The sequence below is a fragment of the Chenopodium quinoa genome, unplaced genomic scaffold (assembly GCF_001683475.1).
Source record: "Chenopodium quinoa cultivar QQ74 unplaced genomic scaffold, ASM168347v1, whole genome shotgun sequence".
Classification (NCBI taxonomy): domain Eukaryota; kingdom Viridiplantae; phylum Streptophyta; class Magnoliopsida; order Caryophyllales; family Amaranthaceae; genus Chenopodium; species Chenopodium quinoa.
In genome coordinates, this window is record NW_018744239.1 from 4,922,505 (window position 1) to 4,935,894 (window position 13,390).

At 37.2% G+C, this 13,390-nt stretch overlaps 1 protein-coding gene and 1 long non-coding RNA gene across 2 annotated transcripts; one reads left to right on the plus strand and one right to left on the minus strand.

Moving 5' to 3' along the window:
- The first annotated feature begins 2,426 nt into the window (after positions 1–2,426).
- On the plus strand, positions 2,427–3,147 carry LOC110694549. The gene is made up of 2 exons (XR_002505903.1): positions 2,427–2,528; positions 2,728–3,147. It is a non-coding gene; the product is annotated as an uncharacterized LOC110694549 (long non-coding RNA).
- A 1,513-nt stretch (positions 3,148–4,660) lies between these two features.
- On the minus strand, positions 4,661–6,536 carry LOC110694246 (pentatricopeptide repeat-containing protein At1g71060, mitochondrial-like). The gene is given in 3 exon segments (XM_021871423.1): positions 4,661–5,761; positions 5,763–5,811; positions 5,814–6,536. Coding segments are annotated over 3 exon segments (1,440 nt in total). The 5' UTR covers positions 6,460–6,536; the 3' UTR covers positions 4,661–5,016.
- Between the last annotated feature and the right edge of the window lie 6,854 nt (positions 6,537–13,390).

Sequence of the window (13,390 nt, forward strand, 5' to 3'; positions counted from 1 at the left end):
TCTTAAGAGTTTAAAAAATAAAGCTAATTAACATTAATAAGGACAATTAAGTAAATAAACATTTTAGAGGGTATAATTGTCCAAACACTATTTATAAGAGTTATCTCACACTATTCTTATGCAGGACAAGATTTCTCAACGGAAAAGGTCTCCAACAACGCAAATTTCACTCACTAACGTTAGTGCCATTAGTAAGCTTTTACTACTAGCTAGTAACGTTTAGTAAATTTGATAATTGCAGCATGTTGATTGCATTTCCGTCCTCTTCTACCCATGTTTGCAGGCATGTATAAATTGCTCTTCAACTGTCAAATTTGAAGGGGGTTGATATTAAGGATGAGCTTTTGCCTACTTTAGAAACCATTTGGGCTAAACAAGGTTGCCTAATTTCTGAAGCTACTGTCCGTAACAAGAAGATACGAGCTTGTGCATTGGAGTTGTTGGCAAAGCTCATGATTAGTCTTCAGAATTCAACAGGTAATGACATAAAGTCGGCTATGGTTGACCTACAACGCGTAGGCTTGAAAGTGGACTGGTTAACTCCAATTGTCGACAAGGCATTAGCTCGTAATAATGCTAGGGTTAAGCAAGAAAGGAGGAAGATATGGCCTCTTTATCTATTTGCTAAGGTTTCTTTCCAGGATAGATGGTACGTACTATGGTACCAAGCTATAAGTAAAAGTGACATGTTTAGGTAGTTTCAATGTAGCAGTCTAATTTTGAAGGGCCGATTTAGAGTGTAGAAGTGATCTCTTCTAGTCATAAGCGCGAACAAAATATGCCTTGACTTGGTTTTGATGTGAAAACTAGAACTTTATATCCCTTTAATTTAACTATATATTGGCTGTTTGATTTAGTGATCCGAATGAAATTATGTGCGGAGTAATTTCTTTGCTTTAGTATTACTATACTCACTAACTTATGGTAAAAACAATGTTTCAAATTTTCAATAATGGCCTATGTTATTATTTATTTGATCAGATATGTTTGATAAAGTCTATATCTCCTCTTTTATTTTATTTTATTTTAATTATTTATTTTTACAAGGAGTATCTCTTAGTCATTGATAAGATTAAACTAAATACGTTATCATTAGCAATTATCATTAGCAACATCCGATTCTTGACTTTGTTCAACGACAACAATCTTCTGTTCTTCTTTCTTAGTCACTCTTCATCGGATGCTTTGTGTTGATACAACTCCGTGCGATCATCATCATCAAGAAAAAGAACATTATTAAACGAAGTTCCCAAATGCGAATATAGACCATCCACCTTTGGTTGAGCTTCATTACCAATGTAAAGAGGTGGTAGAAATTCATCTACGTATGGAGTTATTGCGGCCATTATTGTAGTGTTTTAGCTAGGAATTTAGGTGAAGCAAAGAAGGAAATTACACGGTAATAATATATAGCAAAAAATCTTTTATGGACCTAGTCCATAATAATATTATTGTGAACCCAAGATTTATACGCGCGCAACTGACGTTATATGGAACATAGTGACCCTAATTTTAATATAATACCTTATTTTTAACATAGTAATCTTTAATAAAACTTGTGTGATATTTAATATTATTGCGAACTTGAAGTACGACGTTATGTTAAACATAATGACCCTAATTTTAACATAGTAACCTTTATTATTTATATTGATCAATATACAAAAAAATTTTAAAAAAATAAAATAATCTCTTATAGCCTTTATAATATCACAATGACTTTTATTTCAACATAATAACCATTATTTTAATATAGTGGCTTTTTTTATTAATAAAACAACCATAGTGTCTCTTATATTAGTGGTCTATAATAAATTAGTGTGGACTAGGTCCATTTAAGTGTTTGTAAATAGATCGAGCGTCTTATTTTGGCTCCATGGCCCCATTGTATATATTCATGTTGTTAAAAAATTTTATTTTTTTTTAAATTTAAATGCTAGCCTTTTTTAGGCCCCAAAACATGCGGTAACTCACGACATCACCCAAATCAAAGATTGATTTATTCTTTTAATCAATGCCACTAAAATCAACAATACGGTTGCTTAAGGTATATCATTATCGAGCCTGTGTTTTGAGTCTTTTCAATTTTTCTACTATAAGTATCAAGTAAACTATATTAATGAACGGAACACGGTATATATAAGGTAAAGCAACTAGTATATAAATTTATTATCAGTGTTATACGAAGAGAAAGCTTGTACAATTATTTTTTACAAAAAATAAGAAAAAAAATTCCTCTATAAAATAAAAAAGTATTTAAGGTCATGCATGGTATGTGTATGAAGTTGGTTACGGTTAGATGGGTTAAAAAAAAAAAATTGGCTTGGGAAAAAAGGTATCTTGCAATTTCTTTTTAAGCAAGATACAATTGTCTTTTTTCACAAGAAATGTCACCTTAACTTGTTTTTTTTTTTTTTTTACGACCCTCTATAAAAACAAATTTACTAACCCTTCAATTTCATCTACTCTATTTCTCTTAAATCATCATACGTAAGTGTTTAGTGATACTATTATTTTTAGAAGTTCAGGTAATGTTATATTTTATATTAATTACTATTCCTATTAATCCGAAAACGAAATTCATTGTCATGTTGAGTGCGTTATTTGAATAGGTAACATGACAACAACAAATTTGTAGGAATGTAATATTTTACTACTACGTGAAATTTTTGATTAGAAAATTCTTGCAAATTCATTGTGTTCTCAAGTTTAATTTATTTTTGACAGGAAAATGGTGAACCCACTGAAGTATATGCTTGAGAATCCAAAAATCAACCCAAACCAGTTTGATATATTGCTGAAAAGCCGGTTGTTTAGCTACTGCAAAGTTGCTGCTGGAGGTTTAGTAGTTGCTGGATTTGCAAAACTAGCTTCTTTCCGCGAAGGCAATGGCAATGGCTTGTTTCAAGTTAAAGAATGGTTCAAGGGTATTCGTATTCGTGGAAAAGGATCAGAGACAAACTAACTATGTTATTTTAGCATCTAAGTGTTCTTATTATGGATTATGTTGATTAGTATTTGTGATTTCTAGTTTATTACAAGTATATGTTCAGTTAAAGCTGCTAATTTGGTGATTTAACATTTTTAGTTGGGTAATAAATTAAAATTGAACTCTGCCTTATTTAGTATAAAGCTTTTGTCTTTTGATATTGCTTGCTTGATTATGTTTGTCTCAAAGTTGTTTATTCGCGCTGAATATATGCAACTTCATAAATTATATGACAATATATTGTGTTAAATTTAGTACTCTCTCTATCCTTAAATACAAGATCGAGTAACGATAAGATGATATTTTAGTTTCATATGATTCCCTGGAAATAAACAACTCTTGATTGATTCCCCAAATGACGAATCAGTCCTGGCTAAGCTAATGTAAGTTAGGCAACAAAAATGGACACCAGAATTCGATATATGATCAACTGTAATCTCTTACAGCAATGCTCAAGGTAGACAGCCTAACCATTAAGGCAGAGTTAATATATGAGTTGTTTCTCTTATTGATATTTATTAAGCTTTCCTCATATATTGAGAAAAAGAACCTAGATCCGTAAGAACTTCATTCATGTTGTCACAATCTTGATGCACCAAGCTTCTGAACCAAATGTACCGCATTATCTTTCTTTCCTTGTCAAGCAGAGCCTGTTTGAGATTGCTGAAAACCGAAGCAGGAGGCCTAATGCTAGAGTCCATTATATTTTCTGGATTCGTGCACACGTCTTTCAACCTATCTGCATGCTGGAAGCCGTTAATCAATTTAGCAGGCATATATGCATTCCCGGAATAACCCTCTTGCCCTTTATCTCATTCCAAATCTGTTTGCATTCCGGAAGCTAATAATTTCTTTTCATGCGAGGGACTGCTGCCTTTTTGCACAAGAAATATGTAATTCTAGATTTGTGTTTATCTCCTTTTACCGTCTTCTATATATACAGGGTTACTAACCCTTAAATTCCATATCCTCTATTTCTATTAGGTTTTTACATCATTATTCAAAGTTGTATTCATCATCTGCAATTCTGATTTTAGGTCTACTAGCTATGGAATTTCTTCTTCAATCTTCGCTACTTTGATTCTATGCAATTCTTCTTATGTGCTTTCTTCTTTCATTGCTAACTTACTACTCCCTCCATCCAAAATTGCTTGTCACGTTGACAGAAAGTTCGAACAGAGGTAGTACTTTGAAATTTGGTTGACAATCACTGAAAGCGTTTCTACTCCTTGTTTCGTTTGGCTAATCCTACATGCACTCATCATATATTATATTCTTCTAAATCTTTTACTGAAATTTAATCTGTCTGTGGCAGGAAAATGGCAAACCCACTGACATACATGCTTGAAAATCCAAAAATCAACCCAAACCAATTTGATATACTGTTGAAAAGCTGGTTGTTTAGCTACTGCAAAGTTGCTGCTGGAGGCTTAGTAATTGCTGGATTTGCAAAACTGGTCTTGAACTGTGAAGGAAATGGGTATGGCATGCTTAAAGTTAGAGCATGGTTGAAGGGCATTCGTGGAAAAGGACCAGAGAAAAATTAAGCACGGTGTTTCCAACCGAGTATTCTTATTAGCTATTATGGATCATGTTAGATTATGACAGCTGAAGCTGCTAATAAAGAACTAGGAAGTAACACTAGTTTTGTTGTGTAATAAAATTGTAACTTCGTTTTAGTAGGCATTAAATGGAACATGTAACCAGAAAGTTTAAAGTTAATTCTATGAATTACCAAAACCCGAATCAGTCTTTACAAACAGTGGTTAGGCAACAGACAATGGACACCAGAATCGAGAGGTACATTTAGTCCATCATCCTATTTTTAAAGTATTTCCATCACAGATTAAGGGGAAAAAAAAAAGAGCTTAATCGATACAGTAAGTCACCAAGAAGTAAGGTTTAAGACCTGAAAAATTGAAAAAGCATGGAGCACTGATTAAGCTGTCGAGTAAGGCTGACTTGGATTGCATCCCGAACTATGAGGCAGATGAACTAATTCTTCATAATTCTGAATTGAATTGTAATCATTTAGCCGATTTAGGTTGTCTTTTCATAGGATTAGGAGCGAATCTTAATGCATTAAACTTCACAGTCAAACTTTGAGCAGTATCTTTCTTTCCCTCATCAAGCAGAGCCTGTTTGAGTTTGCTGTAAACCATAGCAGGAGGCCGAATGCCGAGATCCATCATTTCATCAAAATATTTGCACGCATCTTCCAGCTTATTTGCTTGCCGGAAGCTGCTAATCATTGTAGCAAACATATGCATTGCCGGAATAAGCCCCTTAGCCTTCATCTCATTCCAAATCTTCACTGCCTTATCTAGTTCACCTTTGCTGCAGAACATTCTCATTATAATACCATACGTGCATGTTGAAGGATCACAACCTTGATCATTGCTCATCTTTAGGAAGACCGAATACGCCTCCTCGTGTTTTCCAGCCTTCCCTAAGTGATGAATAACTATGTCATATGTTCTAGAATTTAAACCAACCTTACATCTCCTCATTTCTTCAACCATTCGAAATGCTTCATCAAATTTCAATGACCAACAATATGACCAAACCACTGCATTATAAGTGGGTGCTTGAGCAACACCATTAGCTTTCGACATCTCAAACATCTTCAAAGCTTCACCGAGTTTCCTCTCCGACCCTAACCCATTGATCAAAATACAATAGATATGCCCACTAGGCTCAATACCCTTTGCTTCCATCTCTTGAAGCTTCTCCACTGCTAGACTCACTTTCCTCGCTTTGCAGTACGCGTTCATAAGCCACAACATCAAGCTCAAACCCTTCCTCTTTCTCTATAAACTTCCATCTAATTTCAGAAAATTCTGCTGTTGACCCCAACCTTCCAACAATATTGTATAGGATTTCTTATCCGGCGTAAACCTTCTCTTTTTCATTTCATCGAACACTTTGTGTGCGTCCTTAACTTGTCGAGATTTACACAATGTATCGAGAAATTTATTGAAATCCGACGAATCAATCGTCATTCCAAACTTTTCCATCTCCTCAAACGTATTAACAGCATATTCAACCTTTCTTGCCCTAGCATATCTTCTAATAATTAGGTTAAATGTATATTTTGTCAAAACCCCTTTTCTTTTCATAGAATCAACCAAAGCCCAAATCATTTTAAACTGTTTAACTTTACCCAATGAATCAATCAAAGCATTATAACAATCATTTGTGTGTTTAAATCCCTTCTGATTTTCCACCCACCTGAAAAACCTTAAAGCAAGAACACCTGCATTACTTATCTTCTTCAAAACCTCTAAAACTAAAATGGGTGTCATTTCTTCAACCCCACATTTTCCTAATGTAGATTCAATGCTAGAATCTTTTGGTAAGTTCAACAAAATTTTGCAAATTTTCTCAGAATCTATGATAATTTCAGGGGTTAATTGTGTTGAAATGATTTCTTCCTCTGTTTTCGCTTTCACCGTAACTTGGGTATTCATTGAAGACCCATGAAACTGTAAAATAACTCTGAATTTGCATTTATCAGAAGAATTGGATGAATGGGTGTAAAAACAGATGAAAAAACTGGGTTTTTGAGGGGAGTAGTAGTGAGATTTGTAAATTGGGGTGATGAAGAAATGAGCTTTGTGAATGTTGCTAAATGGCGGGATAAGATGCGAGAGAAAGCCATTATAATGGCGAATTTGCTAAAATTTTAGTAGTAAAAACTGGATTTGTGTAAAAATAGGGCTGCAAATTTGGTTTTTGAGAGGGAAAACGGAGTTTCGATCTTCATGTATAGTGTGAATGAATTCTGGGTTGAATATGAATGTATGCTGGTATCTCCTAATTGAATACTACCTCAGTTTCAAATTATTTACGATGATCAGTGAATCGCTAAACATCGCCCGCAAATCTCCATATAAAGCCCACAAATTTGTATTGAAGTGACTTTATTGCCCTTTTTGTTTTTAAAAAAAAACCACTCTCTACATCTCTCTAAAAAAATCAGAAAATCTACCTCTCTAAAAAAAAATTATTTACGACAATGTCAAGGCGGCAAGGAAAAGAGGTGGTGGCGTCGGCGGCGGAGGAAAGGCGGCGACCTGGTGACAAGGTAATTATTTAAATATTTTTTTAAAAAAAAAATAAAATAAAATAAGGGGCGAAGGTGGGGCGCCAGCTCCGGCAGCCAAAGCCGGTGGCGTGGCGTCTGGCTTGGAAGCCCAACCACCGGAGAGGCGTCCAAACCAGACGCCAGGCCATAGGCTCTGGCTGCCAGAGCTGGCGCCTCTGCCTATGGGTGGGCGTCCAGTTCAGGCGCCTGCCCACTGGCTACTTAGTAGAAGCTATTTAGTGGAGAGGTCGGGGCATAGACATGTAATATCCCGTGGTATTTTGGCCTCAGCTCGTAGAGAACGGATCCACCGTCGAGATGAGGATGACGATGATGATGTTGAGGAGGGTGACCAGAAGGAGCAGGAGGAGGACGCATATGAGGATGAGGATGTGGACAATAGGAGCGGACCGTATGATGATTACGGTCCATTTAGTCAGATGGTTGATGACATGTACGAGACACATATGGTAGAGGTGCGTAAGGGTAGGGGTGGTAGGTTTGTTAGTAGATCTGGCACATCATCTGCGTCCACTGTGTCTGGGGCAAGCAGGAAACGGTCGAGGGCCGTTAATGATTCTTGGGTTGTTAGGAGTGAGGTGCCCGGTGGGCCTGTAGACGGGAGTGTGATTCCTAGCTTTCTAGGACACATAGCTACCCGTATTTGGGAGGACCAGGAGAGGCCTTCAGTTACGGGCTTGTTGAAATGTCATACCCGGGAAAAGACTTGTAGCTTTTTGTGTACATGGGCTGAGGCTTGGCCGGTGGAGAGCGAGATGTTCGAGCGACTGGAGTGCACTGGGGTGAATCACGTTCTTGCCACCATGCACGATAAGATTGACACTACGCTGATCACGGCTTTCGTTGAGCGATGGCAGTCGGATACAAACTTTTTCCACCTTCCATTCGGTGAGATGACGATCATGTTACATGACGTCGAGGTCATTCTGGGGATTCGTGTTGAGGGTAAACGACTTTGTGCTGTGACTGATGCGGATCAGGAAGATTTGCTGGCGGAGTTATTGGCGGTGGACAGGGCTGCACTGTACACCGAGGCGCTTGGTGTTTGGGAACACGGCGGTGTGAAGATCGCATCCGTGTTGCAGCGGTGTTTGTACCCTAGTGCACGTAGGACGCACGACGCACAGCTGGCTGCTTATGTTTTTTCTACTCCTCAGATGTACCTTGTTTCCGGATAAGAGCGGCGGAAACAAGCTCAGGCCACGCGACATAGTTGAGGCGTGTGACCCCAAAAGTGTAGGCCAGTTTTCTTGGGGATCGGCTACGTTGGCGTATTTGTATCGCCAACTAGGATTTGCGAGTCGGGCTGACGCGGCAGGTATCACTGGGTGTCTGACTTTATTGCAGACCTGGATATACGAGTACTTTCCTGCATTGCGACCACATCGTGACCCGGTTCCTATTGATGAGGGGATGCCGCGTGCTTGTGCGTGGAGTTCGCGCTCGGAGAAGAAGTTCGTTGACCGCCTCCGATCGATACGGTTATTGCTTGACAGGATGTCCCCCTTAGAGGTAAAGTTTATAAATTATTTCTACAATTTATTATATGCATTTATTATATTCATGTTACTAAATTTTAAAATTATGTGCAGGTGAACTGGATGCCTTTCGGCCCGAACCCTAGTATTAGGGTACCCAGGACCCTGTACACGGGACTCATTCAGTATCGTGAGATCGTGGAGGCGTACATGCCCCAGCGTTGTCTTCGCCGGCTTGGATTTGTCCAAGTTGTCCCTCCTCCCCCAGCATGCCCAATGAAGGCGGTCCGATCTGCATCGTCGAAGGACTACGTCGTGCATTGGCCGGATATCATGACTGGGACGTGGGACCAGTTTCCGATGGTTGCCCGTTTATGGACTGCGGAGTTGCAGAGGCCGCCATCTGGGGTTCCTCCCATGTGTGACCACTACTACATGGAATGGTTCAACTGGTATTCGCACCCGAGGTTGATTGCAGACCTCGACCACAGCGATGCTGATTATATGCCACCGCCTACTGCCGTGGAAGCGGTATGTCTCATAAAACATTTATCGTTGTTTTTTAATTAAGTTTTATATGTTGTTATTGTATTTCATGTTTTATTTTTTTTTTGTATGTAGCGGATGGGAAAGATAATGCAAGACGTACAGAAACTCTCTGTGGAGAAGGACAGCATGAGTGCAACAGTGAGAGCTGCTGTTGATAGTTTGGAACAGACCCTTGCGCATTGGGAGTCGGTGTCTAAGAAGGATTACTGATTGTTTTGGCATTTTATTTGTAGAGCATGTTAAATATTATCGTTTTAGTTTTTTAAATTGGACATTATGTGTTAAGTTTGTAACATTTTAGATTATTGTTTTAGCTTTCAACTTTGACATATTATCATTGCTATTTTTAAATTTTGACATTACCTTTCGTGGATCCGCGCAACTTACCCATGCAACATATAAATGTAGTAAGCAATACAATATAAAAAATTAATGTTCTCATTAAAATAGCAACGTAAAAATAAGGTTACATAGAAACAATGTAAACATGAAAAACTAAAAGGCAGCTAGGATGTTCCATTCGTGGATCCGGTCATGATATAGCGCATCCCAACCCTCTACGCTCGCTGTGCGAATGGTGTACCACCGAGGTATAATCGGTGGCACAGGAAAATCGGATGACATGTCTAGTCGGATGAAATGTCTGTATGACGACCCAAGAAACGCAATAGCTACCTCTCTGACCGGTGTAGTGACAGTCTCACACGAACACCAAGGGAGAACCGTGGTACAAGGATAATAAGCTCGACTATGCAATCCCAGCCCGAAATGCATGACTGTACACTTGTAAATGTTTGCAACGGCAAACAGATCTAGTGGCGCGTCAAAATAATGATTTTGACTGCAAGGTCCACCTCCCCACCGGATACGCCGCAGAGCGCTATCCAAGTCATCCTGGTACACATGACGATAAACATCTCGGTTAGAGGCAATTTCGCTGTACATCAACTGACGCACCAAACCGTAGTTGTCTTCGCTAGGGGTGGGACTTTTCAAACCGAACCGCGAAACCGTCCGTTACCGAACCGAACCATCACGGACCGATCCGTTTATAAACCGATAAATTTAAACCGAAAATCGAACTGAACCGTTCAATATCAAACCGAAACCGAATCGAACCGCTCAATGTCAACCCGTTACGGACCATAAACCGATAACAAACCAAACTGCTCAAATCCGAACCGAAACGACACCGAACCGAATGGTTTATAAACCCGTTAATGATCCGAACCGTTTATAAACGGAAACCGTTTAAACCGTAAAAAAAAACCGTTTAAACCGAACCATTTGTAACCCGATAACTGTTTAAACCGACCCGTTTATGAACCGAAACCGTTTAAACCGCAGGAAAAACTGTATAAACCGAACCGTTATAATCCGCTAACCGTCTAAACTGAACTGCCATAACCCGTTAAACCATTAAAATCGAACTGTTTTCGAATTGCAACCTGTTTAAACTGATCCGATTACAAACTGCTTAATTCAAATTGAATTATTTACAACCTAAATGGCTAAATACAATTAATGTTAATAAATGTAGATCTAATCAAACGGCTTAGGTTTATACAAAGGTTTATATCACCTAGACCTAGTCCAACGGCATTATTAATGTCGTTTTAGATTACTTATTTATTTTAATTAATATCAAATGTAACATACTAGTATTATTATATATTTATATATATACTTTAACTTAACAAAGGTAACAATAAATATAAATTTTAAAATAAATACAATAAACATTACTAAATGTAGATCTAATTAAACGACTTAGGTTTATACAACGGTTTATGTCACCTAATCCAACGACATTATTAATGTGAATATTGTCGTTTTAGATTACTTATAATTTTAATTAATATCAAACGTGAAATGTAACATACAAGTATTATAATATATATTATATATACTTTAATTTAACTAAGGTAACAATAAATATAAATTTAAAATAAATAACTTTAATTATTCCAAAAGAATACATTTCATCTACATTTTACATTAAAAATAAATAAGTTAAGGATTTACATTTTACATATGATCATAAATTATCATAATAACAAAATTTAACCTAAAAAAACATTCCTAAAAACAAAAGGCAGCAGAATCTTGAAGCAGCAGCACAGCACCCAAGAGTAGAGGAAATAACAGGAACCAGCTCACGCAATAACAGATCAGCAACTTATTAGAAGCAAGGAACAATATAAGCAGAAGGGACTCAGCAGGAACTATTTTTTGTTTTTCGAAATTGCTCTCAGATTTACGTTTATCGTATCATCACTGAGCAATGGCTGTTTTAACTTAAAACTTGAAAAAATGCTGCTAGCAAGTACGTATACATTGAAGTCTCAACATAAATGACAAGGGCAACGATGATTCAAGAAAAATTAAAACAGCAATCATAAGAAACAGCAGCAACAAAACTTATCATAAATTCATAACACAAAAGGCAGCAACAATACTGAAGCAGCAACACACCACCTCAAGCTGGCAGGAGGCAGGAACCAGCTCAGGCAGGCAACAATATAGGCAAAAACAACTCAGTAGGGACAACAACCAAAAGGCAAAAGCACTACCAGCAGCTCAAAACAAGTTCAAGCAACTTCAAAACTAATTTTTGTTTTTTAAAATTGCTCTCAGATTTACATCACTGAGAAATGGTTGTTTTAACACAAAACTTGAGAAATGCTGCCAGCAAGTACCAAAATACATTGAAGTCTCAACATAAATGACAAGGGCAACGATTTTAACTTAAGTCTTGAAAAATGTTGCCAGCAAGTCTGAAAATAAATGACAAGGGCAACGATTTTTCAAGATAAATAAACCACAATGAGACACAAATACCAGTTATGTAGATGAAGCACTTTCTGCTTCAATCTCTTTACCAATAAGGAGGACGTCTTCCTCAACATCCCCTTGATAACCACGGCCCCAATTTTGGGTGGTAACCAATGCCTCAACATTCTTTGGCAAAAGCTTACCCCTATATTTGTTCAAAATACGACCACCCAAACTAAAAGAAGATTCAGAGGCCACCGATGTAATAGGAATGGCCAAAACATCTCTTGCCATATTAGCTAAAATAGGAAGAGAAGAAGCTTGAGATTCCCAATACTTGAGAACGTCAAAATGTTCCCCTTGAATTAATCGCAAACGAGGTCCATTCAAATATGCCTTAAGATCATCCAGAAGGCATCTAGTTGAATCATCACATTCGTCATCAACCTCACGCAACTGAAACATATTTTTTTATAAAAAGTTAAATTATGACATTACAAATAAAAATAGAAGACTGCCATTAATATTGTATAACATAAATACCATGAAAATATTTTGAGAACTCAACGTGCGATTAGAATTTTCAGATTGAGCTGTGTCAGAAGAGGCAGGATTTCTGCAGCTTGTATTAGATGCAGTAGAATAAAATTTATAAAGGTCATAAAGAGCTTCCTTAATCATCATAATCTTTTCGTCGCATGCCTCATCATTATACAACGAGTTCAACATATGTCTCACTCGAAACAACTTATAACGAGGATCAAGAGCAATAGCAACTGAAAGAATCAAACTATAATCCTCCCAATAACCCTCAAACTTCTCAAGCATAACTGCTGCCATGGGTGCAAGTTTAGGGTCTTTAAAGGCTTGAGTAATAGCGTACTCAATTTTTAAAACACTAACAAAATACAAATTAGCAGTGGGATATTCGGTACCAGAAAATAACACAGTAATATCATTAAATGGCTGAAGGAAATCACAAATTTTTTGAATGGTATCCCATTCATCAGCATCAAGTCTATAAGAAATACCCAAAAACCTACTAGTATATAGAATCAAGGCATCCTTAGCTTCTAAGGCTTTTCGGAGCATTGTATAAGTGGCATTCCAACGAGTCACAACATCGAGACATAACTTATCATTAAAAGCACAGTCTAACTCAGACAAAGCATTCTCAAATTGAGTTAATCTAGAATCAGAAGCATCAATATATTTAACAACCTCACGCAATTTTTCAACACTTTCATGAACTTCTTTTAAACCTCTTTGAACAATAAGATTTAAAACATGAGCTGAACATCGAACATGAAAGAATTTACCATTACAAGGTAGAGGAGAACATAACATTAATTCTTTTTTCAAATATTCAACCATAACATTCATAGAACGAGGATTATCAACAGTTATTGAAAAAGCCTTACCTTGAAGATTCCACTCTTTGATCAGTTTAAACACGAACTTTCCAACCTCAACACCAGTATGGGGAGGGCC